The sequence below is a fragment of the Gadus macrocephalus genome, chromosome 16, assembly GCF_031168955.1.
Source record: "Gadus macrocephalus chromosome 16, ASM3116895v1".
Classification (NCBI taxonomy): domain Eukaryota; kingdom Metazoa; phylum Chordata; class Actinopteri; order Gadiformes; family Gadidae; genus Gadus; species Gadus macrocephalus.
In genome coordinates, this window is record NC_082397.1 from 27581020 (window position 1) to 27604481 (window position 23462).

At 41.2% G+C, this 23462-nt stretch overlaps 1 protein-coding gene across 35 annotated transcripts in view; it reads right to left on the reverse strand.

The window, feature by feature from the left end:
• The window catches only part of ttn.2 (titin, tandem duplicate 2), a 212423-nt gene that overhangs the window by 124083 nt on the left and 64878 nt on the right, over positions 1-23462 (reverse strand). For 13 of the 35 annotated variants that reach the window (XM_060074563.1, XM_060074557.1, XM_060074583.1 and 10 more), the window contains 36 exons: positions 22988-23266; positions 22601-22882; positions 22221-22499; positions 21842-22129; positions 21432-21710; positions 20997-21278; positions 20543-20821; positions 20083-20367; positions 19659-19946; positions 19188-19478; positions 18782-19069; positions 18539-18649; positions 18072-18357; positions 17716-17899; positions 17468-17551; positions 16916-17183; positions 16506-16766; positions 15923-16132; positions 15758-15835; positions 15645-15671; positions 15147-15203; positions 13796-13867; positions 13398-13457; positions 13131-13211; positions 12857-12931; positions 12187-12558; positions 11744-12022; positions 11326-11427; positions 10495-10908; positions 10201-10275; positions 8794-10032; positions 8495-8569; positions 702-770; positions 501-587; positions 297-404; positions 83-184 (listed from right to left, as the gene is read on the reverse strand). In XM_060074563.1, the coding sequence (XP_059930546.1) occupies positions 83-184; positions 297-404; positions 501-587; positions 702-770; positions 8495-8569; positions 8794-10032; positions 10201-10275; positions 10495-10908; positions 11326-11427; positions 11744-12022; positions 12187-12558; positions 12857-12931; positions 13131-13211; positions 13398-13457; positions 13796-13867; positions 15147-15203; positions 15645-15671; positions 15758-15835; positions 15923-16132; positions 16506-16766; positions 16916-17183; positions 17468-17551; positions 17716-17899; positions 18072-18357; positions 18539-18649; positions 18782-19069; positions 19188-19478; positions 19659-19946; positions 20083-20367; positions 20543-20821; positions 20997-21278; positions 21432-21710; positions 21842-22129; positions 22221-22499; positions 22601-22882; positions 22988-23266 (7896 nt within the window). The remainder of the gene's footprint in view (positions 1-82; positions 185-296; positions 405-500; positions 588-701; positions 771-8494; positions 8570-8793; positions 10033-10200; positions 10276-10494; positions 10909-11325; positions 11428-11743; positions 12023-12186; positions 12559-12856; positions 12932-13130; positions 13212-13397; positions 13458-13795; positions 13868-15146; positions 15204-15644; positions 15672-15757; positions 15836-15922; positions 16133-16505; positions 16767-16915; positions 17184-17467; positions 17552-17715; positions 17900-18071; positions 18358-18538; positions 18650-18781; positions 19070-19187; positions 19479-19658; positions 19947-20082; positions 20368-20542; positions 20822-20996; positions 21279-21431; positions 21711-21841; positions 22130-22220; positions 22500-22600; positions 22883-22987; positions 23267-23462) is intronic. The other 22 variants (XM_060074556.1, XM_060074554.1, XM_060074565.1 and 19 more) reach the window with 22 other exon arrangements.

A 23462-nucleotide genomic window follows, 5' to 3' on the forward strand; every position in this document is an offset into this window, starting at 1 on the left:
TTGCTTGATTAAAGAGGAGGACATAAAGATGCTGTGCTTGTAAGAAAAAAGTTGAATGTTAAATGGTCTGTGATCATTCTACCTGTCCCAGGAGAAGGTGTCTTCCTCGGCATCACAGGTTTATCTTCATCTCTCTGCTTCTTGGCTACTTCCTTAGCCTTTGACTCAGGCTTTGTCACTTCAACTTTGAAAAGATTAAAAGTGTTGCATCCAACACAAGAGATAAGTAAGAGTTGTTTGATCGCCAAGTTGTTAGTAAACTATTTAAAGCAGCATTAATGTTAGATTAAGAATACCTGTCTTGGTTTTTTCCAAACTACTCATCAAAACAGGTTTGGTCTGTTCAGTGACTGGATGCTTAATCGTTTCCTCTGCAACTTGTACAGCATCTTGTGGTTTTCTCACTTCAAATAAAAGTCATACATAAACAAACAGAAACTGAAAGCACTGCCCTCTATTGAGGACCTGCAGCTATTAAACTACTGCATGGTGTCAAGTACCTGGTTGTTTCTCTTTCCTCTCTCCAGTCTCCTCTTTCACTGGGAGAAGAAGCTTTGTCTTTTCAACAGCTTGGCTTACATCGTGCGCTTCAAGATAGTAATAGTTAAGATTTAGGTGTACTCAAGAATGAGAAATTCAGTTTATAATCACAAATCATAAGACAACACAAAAGACAAACAAATAGAACAGCAAAGGAGTACCTTGTTTGGAACTAACTGCCTTTGGCAGAGGTTCTTTATCTTGTGGAAATGATTCTTCCTTCGTGGGCACTTAAAATAAAATCAAGAGGACCATGAGGACAAGAATGTACCCAGTGTGAATAACATTCAGGTTCAATGATAACAATACTTAAGATGTTAATTTTTTTCAGTTAACGCTGCTTTTTCTCACTCACGTCAAGGATAAAACACAGAAACTCATCAAACACCAAACATTCGAGCCAATTTGAGGAGGGGGGCTTGCAACAAGCAGCAAGATGAAAAGAAGACCGTTCCATTTGAGTGAGGTAGTGTCAATGGGTGCTCTAAATAAAGTGGAAGAACACACTTTGTGCCAAGAATGGGTGATATGAGATGGAAGAACTGCCGACAAGACGGTGGGAAGTCCTTAGGAGTGATGGGAGCACACAGAAAGGTGCTCTGGTCAAACAATTGGTGACATTTAATGTTTTCCATTTATACCTTTGGAAGAAGCACCAACAGGACGACTTTTCTTTTCTCCTTTCTTTCCCAAAGGAAATATTGTTTTTTTGTCTTCTTCTTTGCATATGGAATGAGCTCTTTGAAGAGGGAAATCTCTGTGGACTTCTTCAAACTCAGCTTCCAGAGAGGACCTTTGAGTCTTCATTCCAGATGGATATTTCTCTTCAGTCTTGGATTCATATTGCAAGTCCTGAACTTCTTTTTGTTCTGTGCTGACATATGTTACTGATGGAACTCTATGTATATCTATGAGAGGCTGGTTTTCACGAACAATTATCTTATTATTGATCTTTGTTTTCTGATCCCTTTCTTTGCTAAATGGAACATTAGTGAACCATACGGTTTGGCCTACACCAGGTCTGACCTTCTCAGTTTCATCAGTTTGGTCTTCTATAGTGAAAACTTTGGACTGCAGCTCTCCTAAATCAAACTCCTTCTCTGATTTATTTGTGGATTTCAATGTCTCAAGAGAACCATCTGGAGAGACCTGACCTAACCCGATCTCTTGTTTGGATACAATATAATTTAGTATTTCATCAGGAGCAACATTTATTTGTAAAGTATGGGATTTATCCCCTTCATCTTCATTTATTATTTCCATAACAGGTGCCACTGAAACCTTTCCTTTAAGTTCAGTTTCTGCCTTTTCAATTGGACTGACGATGCCAAAAGTGTTTTCCACTCTTTCAGTCTTGGACTGGATTGTTTCAACTGGGAGATCTTTTAGTTTGGACTGCTGTCTTTGTTTCAATTTCAGTTTCATTTGAGAAATGTTCTCAACATGATTAGATTGTCCCTGAGGTTTGGTCTGGTATTTTATAACTTCGGAATATTCTGGTTCTTTAGCAGTTTTGCCTTCTACCGTGGATATCATTTTACTTTTCATTTTAATTGTTTCAACTGGGAACTCTTTAAGTTTTGATAACTGTTGCTCACTCTTCTTGAGGGACTTGAGTTTCATTGGAGAAATGTCCTCACCCTGAATAGGTCCTTTCTGTGGTTCTTTCTGGACTTTGGCCATTTGGACCTCTTTACCAGTTTGGACTTCTAATGTGGTTGTAACACCGGAAGTTGGCTGTTCTACACTGTCTTTAATTTCACCAGTTCTGTCTTCTAAAATGGATGCAACATTACCAGTTAGGTCTTCTGTAATGACAATTCTGGACTGAACTTCTTCCACTCTATGTTCTGGGATTTTGGCTAATTTCTGTTCCGATTTATTTGTGGACCTCACAGTGTCTACTGAACCATCATGTGACTCCAGAACTTCCTCTTCTTTTGATTCAATATTTGCAATGAGATGATCAGGCGCTACATGTGTTTGTGAAGTATGGGATTTAGATTCTTCCTCTTTCACTAACACATTTCTTACATCTGCTATTCCCATGACAGGTGCCACTGAAATATTCCCTTCAAGTGGTTCCTGTATTGTTTCTGTTTTTTCAATAGGAATGACGATGCCAAAAGTATTTTGAACTTTTACTGACTTTGACTGGATTGTTTCCACTGGGAAAACTTTTAGTTGGGATAATTGCTGCTCTCTCTGTTTTAGAGACATTAATTTATTTTGAGAAATATCTTCGACCTGAATAGGTTCTTTCTGTGGTTTTGTCTGGACTTTTACAGTTTTGAGTTCTTTACCAGTTTTTTCTTCTTCAGAAAGTCTAACTTTGTCAGTTTGGTCCTCTATTGTGACAACTTTGGACTGAACCTCTTCAGCTGTATGTTCTGGGATGTTAGCTAACTTCTGATCCGATTTCTTTTTGGAGATTTTTACAGAACTATCATTTGACTCCTGAACTGCAGCTTGTTTTGATGCAATATTTTTTAAAAGTTTGTCAGGAACAACATGTATTTGTGTTGGATGGGATTGAGTTTCTTCCTCTTTCACCAACAAATGTTTTACATTTGTTGTTTCCATGACAGGTGTCACCGAAACTTTTCTTTCAAGTTGTTCAGTTTCTGCTATTTCAAAAGGACTGAGAAGGCCAACAATGTTTTCAACTTTTACAGTCTTGGACTGGGTGGTTTCCACTGGGAGATCTTTAAGTTTGGACAACTCTTGCTCTCTCTCTTTGAGAGACTTGAGTTTATTTGGAGAAATGTGCTCAACCTGATCAAATGTCCCCTGTAGTTTTGTCTGGACATGGATGACTTTTGCAGTTTGTAGTTCTTTACCAGTTTGGTCTTCTATAGTGGTTGTAACATCAGAAGTTGGTTGTTCTACACTGCCTCTAATTTCACCAGTTTGGTATTCTAAGGGGGGTATAACTTTACCAGTTCGGTCTTCCAAAACAGATATTACATTACCAGTAAGGTCTTCGGTAATGACAACTGTGGACTGAACTTCTGCCACTCTATGTTCTGGGATCCTGGCTAACTCCTGATCTGGTTTCTTTGTGGAGCTTTTTACAGAATCATCCTTTGACTCCTGAACTGTGGCTTGTTTTGATGCAATATTTTTAATGAGATTGACATGAGCAACATGTGTTTGTGAATTATGGGATTCAGCTTCTTCCTCTTTCATTAACAAATGTTTTTCATTTGCTATTCCCATGATAGTTGCCACTGATATCTTTCCTTCAAGTGGTTCCTGTACTGTATCTGTTTTTTCAATAGGAGTGACTATGCCAAATATATTTTGGTCTTTTACAGACTTGGACTGGATTGTTTCCACTGGGATCACTTTAAGTTGGGATAATTGTTGCTCTCTCTTTTTAGGAGACTTGAATTTATTTTGAGAAATTTCTTCAAACTGAATAGGTTCTTTCTGTGTTTTTTTCTGGACTTTTACAGTTTTTATTTCATTAACAGTTTGGTCTTCTACAGCAAGTCTAACTTTGTCAGTTTGGTCTTCTATTGCGACAACTTTTGACTGAACCTCTTCAGCTGTATGTTTTGGGATGTTGGCTAACTTCTGATCCGATTTCTTTTTGGAGATTTTTACAGAACTATCATTTGACTCCTGAACTGCAGCTTGTTTTGATGCAATATTTTTTAAAAGTTTGTCAGGAACAACATGTATTTGTGTTGGATGGGATTGAGTTTCTTCCTCTTTCACCAACAAATGTTTTACATTTGTTGTTTCCATGACAGGTGTCACCGAAACTTTTCTTTCAAGTTGTTCAGTTTCTGCTATTTCAAAAGGACTGAGAAGGCCAACAATGTTTTCAACTTTTGCAGTCTTGGACTGGGTGGTTTCCACTGGGAGATCTTTAAGTTTGGACAACTCTTGCTCTCTCTCTTTGAGAGACTTGAGTTTATTTGGAGAAATGTGCTCAACCTGATCAAATGTCCCCTGTAGTTTTGTCTGGACATGGATAACATTTGCAGTTTGTAGTTCTTTACCAGTTTGGTCTTCTATAGTGGTTGTAACATCAGAAGTTGGTTGTTCTACACTGCCTCTAATTTCACCAGTTTGGTATTCTAAGGGGGGTATAACTTTACCAGTTCGGTCTTCCAAAACAGATATTACATTACCAGTAAGGTCTTCGGTAATGACAACTGTGGACTGAACTTCTGCCACTCTATGTTCTGGGATCCTGGCTAACTCCTGATCTGGTTTCTTTGTGGAGCTTTTTACAGAACCATCCTTTGACTCCTGAACTGTGGCTTGTTTTGATGCAATATTTTTAATGAGATTGACATGAGCAACATGTGTTTGTGAATTATGGGATTCAGCTTCTTTCATTAACAAATTTTTTTCATTTGCTATTCCCATGATAGGTGCCACTGATATCTTTCCTTCAAGTGGTTCCTGTACTGTATCTGTTTTTTCAATAGGAGTGACTATGCCAAATATATTTTGGTCTTTTACAGACTCGGACTGGATTGTTTCCACTGGGATCACTTTGAGTTGGGATAATTGTTGCTCTCTCTTTTTAGGAGACTTTAATTTACTTTGAGAAATTTCTTCTAACTGAATAGCTTCTTTCTGTGTTTTTTTCTGGACTTTTACAGTTTTTATTTCATTACCAGTTTGGTCTTCTACAGCAAGTCTAACTTTGTCAGTTTGGTCTTCTATTGCGACAACTTTTGACTGAACCTCTTCAGCTGTATGTTTTGGGATGTTGGCTAACTTCTGATCTGGTTTCTTTGTGGAGCTTTTCACAGAACCATCATTTGTCTCCTGAACTGCGGTTTGTTTTGATGCAATATTATTTACAAGATGGTCGGGAGCAACATGTATTTGTGAAGGATGGGATGGAGTTTCTTCCTCTTTCACTAACAAATGTTTTTTATTTGCAATTTCGATGACAGGTGTCACTGAAACTTCTCTTTCAAGTTGTTCAGTTTCCGCATTTTCAATAGGAATGATGAGGCCAAACATGTTCTGAACTTTCACAGTTTTGGACTGGATTGTTTCCACTGGGAGATTTATACGTTTGGAAAACTCTAGCTCTCTCTGTGAAGATTTCAGTTTATTTTGAGAAAAGTTCTCAACCTTATCAGGTTCTTTCTGGGGTTTTATTAGGACTTTGATTTTGGCACTTTTAGGTTCTTCAGTGGTTTGGTTTACTACACCGGTTGTTACATCAGAAGGTTGCTGTTCTACACTGGGTTTAAGCTTACCAATTTGGCTTTCTAAGCTTGGTCGGACCTGAGACTTTCGGTCTGAAACCGGTCCAGCTTTGTCAGTGTTGATATCTGCAGTAGTTTTAGTTGTATGAGTTAGTTCTACACTGGGTCTAAATTCAGATAGTTGGTTATCTACACTGGGTATAACTGTACTTGTTCTAGTTTCCATCTTGGACAGGACTGTTTCAACTGGGAACTCATTTCGTTTTGACAACTCTTGCTCTCTCTGTTTAAGAGATCTCAGTTTCTTTGGAGAAATGTCTTCAACGTGATCGGGTTCTTCAAGTGGTCTTGTTTGGAGTTTTATAACTTTGGCAGTTTTTAGCTCTACATTGTTTTGGCATTGTACAGTGATTTTGCTAGTTTGGCTGTCAACACTAGCTGAAGCTTCACTAGCTTGGTCTACACTGGGTTTAGCTACAGGTGTTATCTCTTCACTGGGTATTCGTTCAGATTGCTGGTCTTCTACATTTGTTCTAATTTGACCAGTATTAGTTTCTCTCTTAGCCTGTATGTTCTCAACCTCATCTGTTTTTTTCTGTGTTTTTGTCTTGACTTTGATAACTTTGAACGATTTTTGATGTATACCAGTGGGCATAAGATTGGATGTTTGGTCTTCTAGGCTGGATCTGGTTTCTGTATTTTCATTGGGAGTGATGACGACAAATATGTTTTGAACATTCATGGTCTTGGCCTGGATTTTTTCCACTGGGAACTCTTTCAGTTTTGACAACTCTCGCTCTCCCTGTTTTACAGACGTGAGTTTCTCAGGATATCGCTCTTCAACCTGATCAGGTCCTTTATGTGGATTTTTCTTGACTTTCAAAACTTTGGTAATTTTTAGTTCTTCACCAATTTCGTACTCAACATTTAGTCTATCATCAGATGTTTGATGCTCTAAACTGCTTCTTCTGGCTTTTTGGCTTTCTGCCCCTTGTCTGACATGAGAAGTTTGGTCTACAGCCAGTCTGACATTGCAAGTATGGTCATCTGTACTGCTTGTACTTTTACTAGTTTGGCCTACACTGGGTCTAAATTCAGGATTCTGGTCTACACAGGGTTGTATTTCAGATTCTTTTCCTACATTGGGTCTAATTTGACCTGTTTTACTTTCCCTCGTGGACAGGATTGTGTCCACGGGGAACTCTTTTTGTTTTGACAATTCTTGTTCTCTCTGTTTTAGAGACTTGAGTTTCTTTGGAGACATTACCTCAACATGTTGAGGAAATTTGATACCTTTGTCTGTTTTAATCAGGTTTTTATCATCTTGCTCTTGTACGTTGGTTGTATATGTTTTCTGTTCTGAACTGTGTCTAAATTTTCCAGTTTGGTTTTCTACATTGGTTTTAAATTCAGAAATTTGCGGTTCAGCACTGGGTTTATTCTCACTAATTTGCCCTTCTATACTTGGTTTAGCTTGAGAAATTTGGTCAACTTTGTCAGTTTGGTCATCTACACTAGTTTTAGTTGTACTAGTTTTGTCTACACAGAGTCTAACTTCAATAGTTTGGTGTACACTGGGTCTTACTTCAGATGGTTGGTCTACATTAGATATAAGCTGACCAGTTATAGTTTCTTGCTTGGAATGAATTCTTTCCACATTTATTGTTTTTTCCAACCCATGTGCTGTCTGTTTTAGAGACCTGAGTCTATTTGGAGTGATGTCCTCAACCTGATCACTTTCCTTCTGTTCTTTTGTCTTGACTTTGGTCGTTTTAAGTTCTTTACCAGGTGTGTCTTCTGTGGTAAGTCTATCTGCATCAGTTTGGTCTTCTACAGTTGCCACTTTGAACCTTATCTCTTCAACTATATTTTCTGGGATGTATGCAAACTCCTGCTCTGATTTCTCTGAAGACCTCAACGTTTTTAAAGGAACACCAGTTGACTCCTGAGTCTCCTCTTGTCTTGATAAAATAGTTTTGACTAGATGATCCACAGCACCGTACCTTTTTTGAAAGCCTATTTTTGTCTGTTCTTGTTCCCTCATAGTGTCTTTAGTTTTAGCTTGCAAATTAGTTTTCTTTGTAAGTAAGCTGTAAAAAACAAATTCATCGTTGCAATCCCCAACACCATTGTTAAAATATTGTTTGGCTGGATCTTCTTTTTGAGATCTTTCTTGAGGGATGACCTCAGCCCTTGAATCCACTACTGCAGTCTCTTGACTTTTGCTTGATCTCTGACCTTTCATTGTTTGGGTTTTATCTTTCAGTGGAATAAAGGCCTCCTGAATGCTGTCTGGGATGGTTTCTTCAGGTCGATAATCAATTTGCTTTGCTTCCTCTCCACCTTTCTGAACTTCTTTTACTACATGGACAACCTTTCTCTTACTCCTAATGTTAACTCCATTGTCACCTTCAACAGATGTTTGTGATGAAGATGAAATGTCCACCTGTGGTAATGTTATCTCAGTAATGTGCTGCTCCTCATAAGACAAATTGACATGTTCTTCCACCAGATCCTCATTTTCTCGCATCTCCTCCCCTGTAGAGGCTTCATCTGTCACATAAAAAACCTCCTGGATCTTCTGAGCTTTCCTCTGGTTTTCCGTCTTGGTTTCTTGGAGTTTAAGATTCAAGAGAAAGCACCATGGTTCGGTACCAAGAGATTAGAACAAAACGACAAATATGAACATAAGGTTAATAGAAACAAGACAGAATAAGAGAAGTGGGTGGAGGGAAGACAGCCTCCTACTGGTGTGTTCTACTGTGATGTACCTCTTCCAGCTTCTTCTCTTGGTTTCTGCACAAGCTCCTGAACAGCTTTCACTGGGATATTCTCGGCTTCTGCTTCTTTAAAGAATAATCATGTTTAATACAGTGAATAGGTAAAATATGAAGAGCTTCTCAAGTCCACATGCATACACAGTAGACCAACATCAAAACATAGCCATAAATAATAATCCCAAAATAAAGGAGTTCAAATTGGAACAGAGCAGATGGTACCTGAATACTGAAAAAGGGAAATGGTGAAGTATGGGGATGCAGATAAGAATGGCATGGGATATTCTTTGTACCTCTAGAAGACGCTTCTGTTGCAAATATTTTCTTCCTTTCTTCTGCGTTTGAAGTCAATGGTTTAGTTCCAACTGTTCCTTTGAACATTTGAGCCTCTGCCTGCAGTAAGATCTGAGGAGAGACTTCATCACCCTGGCCTTCAAATCCAGTGGACTCCACAAAATCTTCTTCCATTTTTGATTTCCCTTTTGTGGTGAATGCTGCCTCATCTTCTCGAACCATTTGTGCCTTGACATCTCCAAGCTCTGTCCCGGTGGCCTTGGGCTGGGTATCTGCCACCAACTCTTGTGTTATTAGGGTCTTCTTCACAGTTCCTCCAGTAGTTCTAGTCTTCATTGAGGATGTCATTGCGGATGTGTCTACAAGATGTGCCTCAACATTAACCTCTGCTGACCTTGTCCTCGTACTTATTAATGCATCCAATAACTCGCCCTTCTTTATATATTCCTCTGATGGACCTTGTTCCACCACAGTCCTCCCTTGCGTTCCAGATACTCTAGTAACTGCATCTCTGACTACGATCTGCTCCACTACTGTCTTGCCAACAGATTTTTGTTGAGCTGTAACCTTTTCCAACTGAATATTTTCATCCTCAATGTTAATTAGTTCCTGCCTTATTCTACCATGTTCTTCTGCAGTATCTACTCTAATGTCTACCCTCTGAGGAGGATTGGGTCTAATTTTGGTCTCTGTTGGGATACGAAAGCATTCCTTTTGTGTTTCCTGGTGTACATCTCGTTCAGTAGGAAAAGGTTTGGGAACCTGCTCTAAATTTCCCATTAATGTGATGTCTTTCCTCTCATCTATGATGGCTTTAGTGATCAATTCAACCTGCCTGACAAAAACACCTTCATCAAGCAGATATTTGTCTGAAATTTGTGTATCTCTCACAGTGACAGCTTGTTTCTTTCCTTCACATTTATCCATGACAGCTTCTGATTTGGTGTTTATTTGACGTTTAATTAACCTTGTGTCTCTAATCTTTGATAAATCAGAGGAAGTCTCATCTCTGGAGATAGCCATTTGACCAGGTTCACTCAGCTTTTGGAGTCTATCTAAAATGTTAATCTGTGTTAAACTTATGTCAGTAATGTGCTGCTGCTTCTCATAAGAAACATGGGCATGTTCTTCCACCCGCTCCTCATGTTCTCGCAGATCCACTGACAAAGAGGTTTCCTGTGTCCCCTGGATCTTCTGAGCTTCTGTCTGAGTTTCTATCTTCAAAAGACTGCTGGTTTCTTGGAGGTTAAGATTAAAGAGAAGGCACCATGGGTCGGTACCAAGAGATTAGAACAAAACAAGACAAATTTGGAGTTAATGACAAAACACATTGGAGTGAAACTCTGGACAACAATCGTCTCATTATAGAGGAATTTGACCATGCAACCTTTTAAGATGGTTAGTACCTTTCTTATGTAGAGGGGCTTTTTGCTTATTCTCGAGCAAAGGCAAAATCTTTACAGTCTTCTTATCTTCTGGTTCTTTAAAGAATTTAAAGTTTTTACCCCATGGTGCATGGTAAAAAAAAAACATAAAATATTATATTATTTGACTAGCAAAATAATTTACAGCCCATTTATCGAATGCTATTTCAAAAAACATTCAATCCACGGACTCAAGCATATTGGACAACTGCCCATGTTGGACATATAAAGATGCTAACAAAGACTGATAAGAGGTGAGTTGTGACTCAGATGTACCTTTTGGAGTGGCCCCCTTTACTTCTCTTTGAGGCTTTGACTGAGGAATCTCCTCAGCCTCTTTAACCAGGATCTTATGAGGAGTGGCAGTTGGTTTTTCTGCAGTCCTGTATGACTCTTTGTCCCTTCCAGGAACCTTCTGCTTCTCTGCCTTCTGAGTTTCACCGACCTTCTCAGGTAGCCCCACTTCAGAAATCACTGCCTTCTCAGGTTCCTCTGGTCTCCACTCTGTAACTTTCTTTTCCAGTGTTTTTTCTGTAGTTTTTGCAGGTGTTTTTTCAACTGCTATCTTCGGCCGCCTCTCTGGGGAATCCTGTATCTTCTCATCTACAATAACCAGAGCTTCCCACGACACCTTCTGGGGTTCAGGTGCTCTGTCAGCCACCTCTATATGTTTTGGTTCAGGCTTCTCCACTTTAAGAGGGTAAATACAGAACACACAAAAACATAAAAAATGACTACCGAGATCGGAAAGAGATAGAAACAGACATCATGACACTGTGCAAGGCCGAAGTTCTTGAACCAGTGGATGTTTGCAATTTTTTTTTTAATTTCATAAGAGGTTCTCCTTCTGGAGGAGCAATGGCTCTTGTTTGCTGGGTGCCTAAAGAGCCACTGGGGTTTTATTTTCCTCCACAGGAATTTTGAAAATGAATAGTTCATTATGTGTAAGTCTACACTCTAGCGAGTGCCTAAAAGGTGAGTGCCATATACACCAAACAGTAGACAAGTTAGGCAGTATGAACGACATCTCACACATTCAAGAATAAGAAAATAAGAATAAGAGAGATAATGTAGGTTTAGAATGACTAGGCCTTGATGGTATGGTACCTTTATCAGCCACAGGTTTCTTCTGAAGTACATCTCTGTCCACCGTTTGAGGGATGGTAGTTGGTGGTTCAGGACTAACAACCTTCTTCTTTGTTGGTGCTTCTGGTATTTTAAAAGAACATGCATGATTCAGATATGTGTAGTAGAAGGGGAAGACGAGCAAAAGTAGAATCAAAGGTACCCAAAGATAAACTAATCTTTGCAGTAATCGTTCAGATCAAATTAAACCTAAAATAAGCATTTGACCTAAAATGAACTTGACTCAAAACTTAATATTTAATTTAGTCAAACATTTGTCAAGATTTAACAATGTTGGTGGCTTAGTCTTAAGATTCAGTGTGTAAGAATAAGAAATTAAATGAAGGGTTAAGAAATTAGGAAAGGCTTGAGCCATATGTAGATAGCAGAGCCTGTATACCTGTCTTCAGGGTCTCCTTTGGAGCCACTTCATTTGTGGGCTCTGGTTTTGAATGCACCGGTTTGGCTGTTTTGTCAGTATGAGTCTGTTTAATGGCTGGTTTGGGCTTGGGTACTGGTTCCCTCACTGGCTCCTGAACTTCTTCTGGCTTAGAAAACCCTGTTTGCGGTTTAGCTGCTGGATCGGGTCTTTGATCCTCCATTTCTGGCCTGATAACTGCTGGCTTCACCTCTTTCGGCTCTGGTTTTTCAGCCTTATCTTTCTGGATTTCTTCGGGGACTTGAAGCAAGAAACACATCAAAGAAGATGTGTGTAGAGACAGTTTAAGACACTTCGCAGACAGAAGCCGTAAAAACAAGAATATCAACAACATTGTACCAACATAAAGCCATACATTTCAAGTCTTAAAGGTGCTAAGTGTACACAAATTATAATGCAAATACCTGATGGTTGAGTCACTTGCTTCCTCATAGGAGCCGTGAATTCTGGCTCAGGTTCTGTCTTTTGAGCAAGTTTAGCTAGAGGTTTCTCTTTTGGCTTCATTTCAGGTTCTGCCATAGGTTTAAGCCTCGCCTCAGGCTCAGCTTTAGTTTCTTCTTTAGGTTTAAGCTTGGCCTTAGGTTCATGTTTGGATTCTTCTTTAGGTTTAAGCTTTGTCTCAGGCCTAGTTTCCTCTTTAGGTTGAAGCTTTTCCTCAGGTTCGGGTTGAATTATAGGCTTGGCTTGAGGTTCTTTCGAAGTAGGTTTGGCCTCAGGTCCTGTTCTAGCTTGAGGCTTGGCTTGAGGTTCTGCTGGAAACTGAAGCCTGGGTTCATCTTTAAGTAACACAAACAGCACCATTAGCTAAAACATTATCCATAGGTTTAGCTAAATCATCCAAGAAATGCTCAAGATGAAGGCTTGATAAAATCTTGAGAGTAACAGCACAGACAATTTTCAAGAGTATATTCAAAGAGTGACACATGTATGCACATTCAACAATCACATCTGAACTCACATATTATCCACATTTGGCAGCAGTAGGACGTTCATAACAAATGCTGTTCAAAGTGAGAAGACACAAGCAAGACGCTAGTGAAAATAAGGGTTAGATGATTCAATGAGGAAAGGTACCTTTCTTTGGCACCTCATTTGGCTTCCCTGCAGGGGGGGAGGGAGCAGGCACAGCCTTCTTCAAATCTGGTGCTTCTTTTTTTTTTAAGACAAATCACATCAGCACGGAGATATTTCACACAAACGGATATATTCACACCAGGTCAAGTAAAGGAGAAGGACAAAGTGAATTAAACAACACAATGTGCCAAAAGGAAAGAAAAACAAGTTTGGGAAAATAATAAAATAATATTATAAATTAAATTTCAAAGAATGGTGTGGTTAGCGCCTCTACCTTTGGGAGAAGGACTCTGTTTCTTTTCTGGAAGTGAAACTGCCAAAATGTTCTCCTCTACTGGCTTTTTGGCTACAAGTACTTAAAAAAACAAGTAGAGGTCAGTTAATATACTGTAATAACATCAACTAAAATACTGACAGAGAGAGATGAATGGTATTCACCTCTCAAAGACATTTGAATGGTGAATAAGAGAAATAAACATGACTGTAGCGTCTTTATGTAAGGGGTGGATGACTAGTGACCACCACAGGGTTCTGGAGGTACCTTTGGGTGGGGAAGGCTCCTTCGCAGCTGCAGCTGGTTCCTCCTCTGGCTTCTTGGCAACTTTCGGAACATAAAGACACTGACTGCATTAGCCGGGCACTCTAGTGCACAGATTTGCCTCATGCATTTGCACATACAGGAAGACTCAACACATAAAGTCAAATAGACTAGAGAAGCTAGCGGGACTGATGGTCATGATTGAAACATTGAGAATAAGTAGTTAATGATGGACACACAAAGAGGAAGATATGGAGCGTTTCTAAAAAGAGCATTGACACAACACAAGACGGCGGTGTTAGGAAAGCACCAAATGGTCAAACAGCAAATTACAGGAAAGGTTATAGATTGTGGTGGGAGACTGTTTGCCAATACAAAGCAGCAAGCAGTACTTTGTTCACCTTTTTCCGGAACCTTCTCTCTCATTCCTACTTGCTTGGTGTCCACCGTTTCCTGAACCGCAAGCCTGGAAACTGGTGGGGTAACAGACACACATTCAGAAACGGACAATACATTACCCAACATAAACCAGAAGCAACTAAAGAAGACACATGAACATATATCAAGAGAGCCATGGTGTGGGGTCAAGGAACGGCTCAAAGACACGTTTAAACAAGACAGGTCTAGGTTTTATTTGTGTTTTTTTGGGCTACTGTCTCTTCTGTCCGGCTTTCATATTCAACTGAAGGAGTTAGAATCACACCAAACAGACAAAGTGACAAAAGGACCATGGAGAATGCACATTCTACCACATTTAAGAGTGTGGTAATTAGCAGTATCAAGTTGGATAGCATGACAGAGTGATTAGGTGTTTAAATGAAGCCCAGAAGAGAAGATCAGAGGATTCAGTGAAGAGGTTAGTCGACATGAAGAAAGAGTCAACATTTATCAAAATACTGAACGCATACATAATAATACGTAATACCTGTGACTGGACAGGTGCTACTAAAGAGTAGACAGGTGATGTTATTGATGAGACAGGTAAACTTACAGAGTATACAGTTAATGGGTTAGGTTAAGTGGTGTGATGATTTTTAAAAGCAGATTTGGACAACCATCTTTATTGAGGTAGATATTGAGACTAGACCTTCAAAACAAGTAACTAAAATTAATGCTAAAGGTTGCTTATATATTTTTAACTAATTGACCCCTTGGATATGTGATTGTAAAGGTTTGAGTCTCCAAGTCTGAGTGATAATGGATATTATGAACATGAAGAGACAAGGTACCTCTCTGCTCCACCTCTGCCTCCTCTTCATAGTGATAGGAAAGCTCTGCAGAGACTAAGAAAGACAAATCATATTGATTGATTGATTGATTTAATATTGTATTATCTATTAATATAATATGTATTAGTATGTATTGTGATAGATGAATAGTTAAACATCTAAACTGAGCGACTGAACTGGGCGACTGTGGAAAATCTTAGCCAAAGTAAGCTGTTCCACAGTCTGCCACAACCAGGTTAGATAATTTAGTGACAGAGTTATCGGAATATTTGAAAACATCTACCTCTCTGTTCCATCTTCTCTTCATAATGATAGAACTCAGAAGATTCTTTAAGACAGAAAGATAAGTTGACTTTGTTATTTAAATAACAGACTAGACCTAGACAACAAATGTTGTTTAAGTCAACCATCAATCATTTTAGAATAAAAAATCGATTGGGATCAGATTCTGCTGTTGGAAAACAAAGTGAATTCAACCACAATCATTCCCTAAATGACAAACTCTGCCCCCTGCCTGTCTTACCTTGAATAGCAACTGATGTCGGTTGTTCAGGCCTCTGTACTGAGGAGTCGGGCATATCTACAGGATAGCCAACAATACTTGTGTTAGATATTTTACCTTTAAATTACTAATCTTTGCACTAATAAGGAAAAATATTGTGCTTTTTATTGATGAGTTATGAACAAAACCATTGTCTAAGTACCTCACGTTAAAGGAAAATCCTGGATTTGTTAACCTGGAATCTATTTTCCGATCATTTTGAGTATAACAGACTATTTTGGAGATTGGTCAAGTATTAAGCGAGAACGCTGCAGACGTAATCTGCAGAACCCAAATCCTTTGGGGCAATATTGCCTGTAAATGTAAGACCTTTGCAAGTGCTTGTTTTTGCCACCCACTGGCTCAGAGAATATTAGATTTGACCGACATGATCTGAAAATAGGCTCCAGGTTGAAAAATCCAGAACTGTCCCTATAACTCCCCATTAAAGTGTGGAGGGTTTTGTTAAGAAATACTCACCGATGGGAACTCTTGCTAATTCAATTTCTGTAAAAAGGAGAAGATTATATATGGTGTTAGTTGTTGGAACAACACTGAACAGAGAAACAAAGGGCCTGACAGGGTAACTGTACCTTTGCCCGATAAATAAAGCTCAGCTGTGCTTTTAGCCTCTCCTCGGGGCTCCAACCTCACAATCACTGAGTAAACTCCTAGATGGGATCAACATTTCAACATCTTAAAAACAGGAAAGAATCCAGAGAAGAGGTGCTGCTGGGAGATGGCGGCGTGTTACACACCTTGGTCTTCGATGGCAACATTCCTGATAACCATGAAATGTCTTCTGCCTTCGCTTGTGAAGTTGTACTTGGGACTTTCCTTGAGTTCCCAGGTGTCTTTGTACCACGACACGATCGCATTGTCAAATGAGACTTCACACTCAAAGGTGGCCGCCTGCCGTTCGTTGACCTCAATGTTGTGGATACGTTTGGTGAAATGAATTTGTTCAGCTAGAACAGATAAACATGTGAATGATAAGTGTTTCAGAAGAACATTTATGAAGGGGTTGAAAGCAGGGGTGAGGTCTTGTTGAGAACACTGGATGAGTGGTTAGAATTGAATGTGGATGCTGTGATTGCACCATTATCAAGAGTTGCGATGAATGCAATTAAAAAAAGGTCTGAAGACAAAAGAAATACGAGCGGATCTTCAAGATGACTTAAAAGAAGGTTAAGATAAATGAGTCCAGGAATTAAAAGAAAAAAAAAATCCTCCATCTTCACTGTTAGAGTTGATGTTTGTGTGAGAGGTTGAAGAGTTTAATAAAAGGGGGGAAAATCTATTACTTATAGAAGAGTTTAGGTTATGTTTCAGTGTACAAACCTTCCACCCACAGTTCAGCTGTTGACTCAAGGTTTTGGTATCTACAGGAGTATCGTCCCTGGTCTTCTGGCTTCAGCTCTTCAATCACAAGCTTCTGAATCTTGTGCTTCACCTCAGAGGTGAACCTGCCCTTCACATCTATCTGCTTTCCATCCTTTAACCACTCAGTTTTCCCGTTAGGGACAGACAACTGACATGTCAAAGTACAGGACTGGCCTTCCTTACCTGATACGTCCTGCAGGTGCTTCTCAATCTCCACCTCTGCAAAACACAAACAAGAAGTCTGTTACTTGTCACTAGAAGACTACCTGTATTGCTGCCAATCTAGCGCTGAGTACAAAATGAATAAGACCTCATCATTCATGTTTCCATCTCTTTGAATGTGTTGATGAAAGGAAGTATTCTCTTACCCATAACGGTGAGCTTGGCGCTGGAGATATGTGGACCACACACCACCCGGTAGTTGCCTTGGTCTCTGGCCTGGCAGTCCTTGATCTTCAAAAGGTGGCGGTTACCTCTGATGCTGATGCCATACTTTTCACTGTTGTCCAGTTTCTGGGTGCCCTTGTACCAAGACAGGGTGATCTCAGGGTAGTTGATGGTGACCTGGCACTCAAACAGAGCCTCCTTGTTGATGAAGGTAGACTGGTCACAAATGTCTTTCACCACCGTCACGGGCTGCAGGGCAGCACAAATACCAGGGAGAGTCAAGAGATAGTTATGTTACTGTTGTTATGTTATAACTGGGCCGTTAGAGCTGTGTTACTATTGATATGTTATAACCTGAGTTAGTTGGAGCTGTGCTGCAGTTATGTGACTATTGTTGCGAAATAAGTGGACAGTTAGTTAGAGTTGTGTGACTTCTTTATGTTTTGACTAGAATGTTAGTTAGAGAAGTGTAACTATTGCTATATTATGAGTGGACTGTATGGAATATGTCCAGGAGGGAGAAGATCAACCACCTCGGTGCGTTCCATCCTCTTCTGCAGGTCAGCCACCAGCTTAGCCATGTCCTCATCAGAGTCTCTGTCCCCTCGCTCAATTTCCTGATGCAAACAAACACAGCCATGCCATGTTGAAGTATATGTACAACCAGTACCCCAGAACATCTGTGCTGTCCATCGATTCAGACCAGCTGGTTCAACTTGCATATCCATACTGTATATGTAATAAAGTATGTAAATACATTATGCATAATACTTATTCTTACCGGTCTTCCACTTTCCTCAGCCTTCTCCTTCTTGAGCTGCTCAATGGCTTGGAGCAGTCCCCTGTAGTCGGTGATGCCATACATACGTGCGTACTTCTCATACTCTTTAGGGTCTACATTCCTCAACAGCTCAACAATATCGATGTCCTTCTCCTCCTGTGGGCTCTTCTGCTTTGAGGGAGTCCTAGAGAACATTAACAAAGGTGTTTTAAATAAAGATTTCCTAGAACAGGACAAAGAGCCATACTGGGGCACTAATGGCTCAGGAAGCTCAGCTGGAGGGTGGCCGATTCGGTTCTAGAGAGCTAACCACTTATCAAACAACATGTGACATCCCAAAGAGACTATAAACTTACTTCTTCAGTTTGGCTCTTAGGTCTCCTTCTAATCCTGTTGTCTCCTTCTTCTCCTCCACGTGCATGTCTGTACTGCATTCAATCTCTCCGTGTTTGCTGGATGCCACACATCTGTACTGGCCAGAGTCAGACTTGGTCACTTCTCTTATCTCCAGCTTGGCCTCCTGCCCTTTGTGTTCCACAGAGATACGACCACCAGGGGTGATCTGCCTCCACTTCCCCTTCATCCATTTCACATTGGGAATGGGATCACCTCCAACCTTGGCGATGAAGGTAGCAGTGCCCTCTGCAAAAAGAGAACAGATGTTTAAATCGGGGAAAGGTAAAAAGATTTTTAATTGGTCCTGAGGTATATTTGTATGGACTTGTATTATAAGAACACTCTCAAAGGGCTTAACAGGCCTGACTTGAAGACCAATCAAACCCAAACCCCTCATAGGGATTTTACTATAGCTATATATGCTTACTCTCAGAGACATTGATAGATTTTGGCTCCTCGATGAAGAACAAGCTGTCCAGTTTCTTAGCTTGAGATGCAGTAGGCACCTCTGTGGGAGCAGGCTTTGCACCTGTTCCATCTGCAACACACAAAGGTCATACGTTCACAACATGTTTAAAGTCATCAAATTCAAAATGCGAAGTTCACACAACCTAAACACAACATATCGAGTCACACAACCAAAACACCTGTGTGCATCATGGATTCTAACCTTTCAAAGTAACTTTAGCCTTGCAGAATTCACTGCCAGCATCGTTGCTGGCCTTGCAGAGGTAGTCCCCAGCGTGGGCCTTGGACACCTTGCTGATCTCCAGGCTGGCGGTCCCGTCCGCAAAACTGACTTTAGCCTCAACAGAGGAGATGAGCTCCTTCCTGTCCTTCATCCACTGGATAATCAGCGGAGTGGACCCACGGATGTGGCAGGTAAGGCTCATCTTGTCGCCCTCGACCACCGTCACCGCTTTAAGAGGGACGTCGAATACAGGTGGCTTCTTGGCCTCTGTATTAGAGAAGACCAATTTGGCAGTTGTAAAATAACTATAGATCATATTTTCATAAATTTGTCTCATTTTATTCCCAAGAATAGGAACAGATAACATGTGACACAGTCGACATACCAGCTACATCGAGTGAGACGCCACAGCTGGCCTTGCCCGCCTCGTTGGACGCCTGGCAGGAGTACTTCCCGCTGTCGGACACCTGGCTGTTCTTGATGCATAGCACGGCTGCGTTGCTCTTAAAACTGATATCATATTTGTCAGAGCTATGGATCTCCATGTCCCCCTTGTACCAGCTCACAGCCATTGGCTGAGAACCGGCCACACGGCCCTCGATCTTCACCAGCTTGCCCTCCGTGTCCTCAATGCTTTCAGAGGGCTTTTTAGTGAATGTCGGAGGGTTTTTGCGCTCTGAAAATGAAGATAAACAGGTGATTATGATATTTATTTTGAACTGCTACTCCACTAAGTGGGTATTTGGATCCTCACACAAAGAGCACCCCACAAGGCAGGAACAAAGCAACATCATGGCCAGCCAACAAGTGAGGGTCCAAGCACCCAGAAGACATGAATGTGTCCCTGGTCAAATACCTTTCACCGTGATATCTGTGCTGCAAGAGTCCTTCCCCATGTCATTAGTGGCATGGCAGAAGTATTTCCCAGTGTCCCCTTTATCTGCCTTTAGAATGGTCAGATGAGAGATGTTCTCCACGCAGGTCATCCTATAGTTGCCGCCGGATCGGATGTCTTTGTGGTCCTTCGACCATGTGACCTTGATGGGGGCGGAGCCTGTCATGTGACACTCCAGCTCAACACTTTCTCCAACAGTCACTTCCTGTGGTGACAGCTTTGTTTCAAAGATGGGTGCGTATCTTGGTTCTGCAGGGTCCGCATGAGGAGGAACAGGAAAGAGCAACGACAAATGTTAAACAGCCAGAACAGTGAGCTGGGAATAATAAAGACTGATGTGTGCTTTATGACCACCAAGAGTTTCTGTTAAGACACAGGGACAGACCTTGCAGGGTGAGCTTGGCTCTACAGGAAGCGCTACCGACGCTGTTGGTGGCGACGCAACTGTACTCTCCAGAGTGCCTCATCTCCCCAGGTCTTATCTCCAACACAGCTGTGTTGTCGTCGTACGACATGGAGACCTCGTCTCCCTCCAGAGGCTCTCCGTCCCTCAGCCAGGAAACCTCGATGGGCGAGGAGCCAGCAACACGACACTCAAACCTGACTACCTTGCCCTCAGTCTGCTGCAGACTGGTGATCTTCTTAGGAAAGGATGGTGGTGTCTTAGCCTCTGTAATCAAAGCACACCAGGGTTTTTTAGGAGAACAGCTGAGGCTGAACACAATGGACATGCTTTAGAAATTGTTTTCAATTTAAATCCAACGTTTGACTGAAATATAATATCAGTTTTAAACAGCGGTAAACAAAGGTGGCGAGATTAAGCTTGCACGCAAAAAGATGTTCACCTTGGACACTTAGTCTGCATGTAGAGGAGGTGGAGCCTATACGGTTCTCTGCCTTGCAGGTGTATTCTCCGACATCAGATTTTCCAGCTTTGCTAAGCTTCAGGCAGGCCACACCTTTAGAGTACTCCAATTTACAGGTTGGGCTGGACCTCACTATGCCATCAGCCTTGAACCAGGACACTTTGATTTCAGGGGTTCCTGCCAGCTGGCACTTCAAACACACTGCATCTCCTGTAGTCACCTCCATATGCTCCAAGGCCTCAACGAAATAGGGGGGTTCTACAGAATCAGACACACGAGGTAAAAAGAGCCATATAAAAAGCAGGCTAGCTTGACTCAAGCAAACAGGGAATGAAGCAAAACTGCACAATTCATTAAGATGGAACAGAACATATGAAAACACACAACTTAATAACCTTGATTTAACTAGGCCTCAACAGAGGGGTGGACTGACCTAGAATAGTCACTGATGCCTCGCAGGTGTCCGTTCCAGCATCATTGGAAACTTGACATGAGAACTTCCCAGCAGCCTCTTTCTCCTCAGTGCTCAAACACTCCAGGATACAGGAGCTCTCTGTGGTGGTGATGTTGTATTTATAAGAGGCAAATATCTGCTGGCCATCTTTATACCAGTTCACTGTGATCATGGGGCTCCCGGTGTACGTGCACTCTAGCATCAGAGCTTTTCCCTTCTCTACCGTCATGTCCTTCAGCTTCTTTGAAAAGTAGGCTGGTTCTGAATGACAATCAAACGCAGAGTTAGTTTGGAAACGTGGGTTGCATTTCAATGGCAGCTTATGTTTATTGTTGTCAGTTGTTTAATGGGAACACATAACACCCTTTAAAAAGAATAGTTTCAAGGTTAAATTAAGAGTAAAACAAGACAAACCTTTGACAGTCAGATTAACAGGGCAACTCTCCTTTCCTGCATCGTTTATGATCTGGCACGTATATTCACCAGCATAAGACTTATTGACATTGTAAAGCTCCAAGCGGGCCTGGTTATCCTTTAGGGACATCTCACAGTCTCCTCCAGTCATCATCTCCTTGGTTCCTCTGAACCACTTCATTTTCAGTGGGGCACTGCCCTTCACAATGGCTGAGAAGGTCACACTAGTGCCTGGCATAGCCTCTGCAGGTTGTGGCTGCACCACAAAGGTTGGTGGCTCTAGATACGAACAGAAATCACACTTTAACATGATGGAAGACTTTCACAAACCAGTCTCAAAATCTCACAAAACAAGTTCTGTTCACCACATATCCATACAGCAAAAGACATGCATGTCTATAGTTACTAACCTTTCACAGTGAAAGACGCGGTGGTTTTAGCTGATCCAGCCTTGTTGACAGCTGCGCATTTATACACTCCAGAATCAGACAACTTAAGAGTGGGAAGCTTCAGTGTGCAGTTGTTGTCACTGAATGCAATCTCATAGTTAGGACCTTTCTGTATCTCCTCTCCGTCGTGGTACCAGGAGATTACGAACGGCGGGGAGCCTGACACTTTGCATTCAATGTCTCCTGAATTCCCAACAACTGCATTACAATCCTTTAATGTCCTCAAGAATGAGGGAGGAATTATCTTATCTGTAGAGGAAGGAAAGCAGTAGTGAAGCATGCATCCAAATAATAAAACATTCATGTATCCTAAAACAGCAGGAAGAAAGGGACCACCAACCTAGAACAGTGAGGTTTATTTTGCTCAGGTCTTTGCCAACCTCATTCTCGACCTCAAATGTATATTCTCCAGTGTCATGCCTCTCAGCGGAAAGGACTTTGAGGCTGGAGATCATCTTGGAGAAGGAGATTTTGTATTTCCTTCCAGAGGCCAACTCTACACCATCCTTGAACCACTTAGGAACGAGCTGTGGCGTTCCACACACTTTGACCTCTAAGGCGGCAATTTCACCTGCAGTAACACTCAGTGCATCGGGCTTATCCACTATCTTAGCGGGCTCTGAAATTCACAAGAGAAGAGCAGAAAGATTGTTAATGAAACCTGGAAGAAAAGAAGATCAAAGAACTGCAAGAGAAAAAGATAATTAGATAGTTACAAACCTAGAATAGTCAAGTTAGCAAAACATTCCACATTGCCAGCATCATTTGTCAGTTGGCAGGTGTATTTTCCTGCAGTGGTGGCATCAGCCTTAAAGACTCTAAGTGTGACCTGGTTGTTTTCAAAGGTGATTTTCCTGTTGTCACCATCCCTGAGAATGTGATCCTTGTCCTGAACCCAGGACACAGTAATGGGTTCAGAGCCTTTAACTGTGGCAACAAGGGTCACCTCCTCTCCAAATATAGCTGTCATGTTTGACAGTCTCTTCACAAACGACGGCGGCTCTGAAGAGAGGAAAAACGCAGAGATGGAAAGTCAGCAGGGTGACAAAGTAATCCGCAAATCCAATATTTATGATTTTGATTTGACACCATCGCATTTCTACTGACCTCTGAGTTTAACTGACGTCTGGCAGGTTTCACTTCCTACACTGTTCGACACTTTGCAATCGTATTCGCCAGCATCGGAAGGCTCAAGTCCAATGATATGCAGAGTGGCTGAACTGCCCTCGCTCAGCATCTTACACTTCCTGCTCTCCATGAGAGGCTTACTGTCTTTGAGCCAGGTGATCTGAAAGGGCGCTGTACCGCTGATCTCACAGTACAGACTCACATCTTTGGCCTTCAGCCCCTCGAATGGCTGAAGTACTTTGATGAAAGAGGGTGGGTCTACAAAAACATCAAACAGCTGTTAAGAGGCATTCAGGACAAGATAGCCAGACTGAAATTCTTGACCGATGTCTCCCAAATTAATCTCTCCTATCTGAATGATGCACTGGAGTCCAAACTGGACAGCCAATGCATCAGACAGTCAGAGCAACAGCAGAAGACATCATATAATAGAGTGTATTCTGACTGAGTCGTC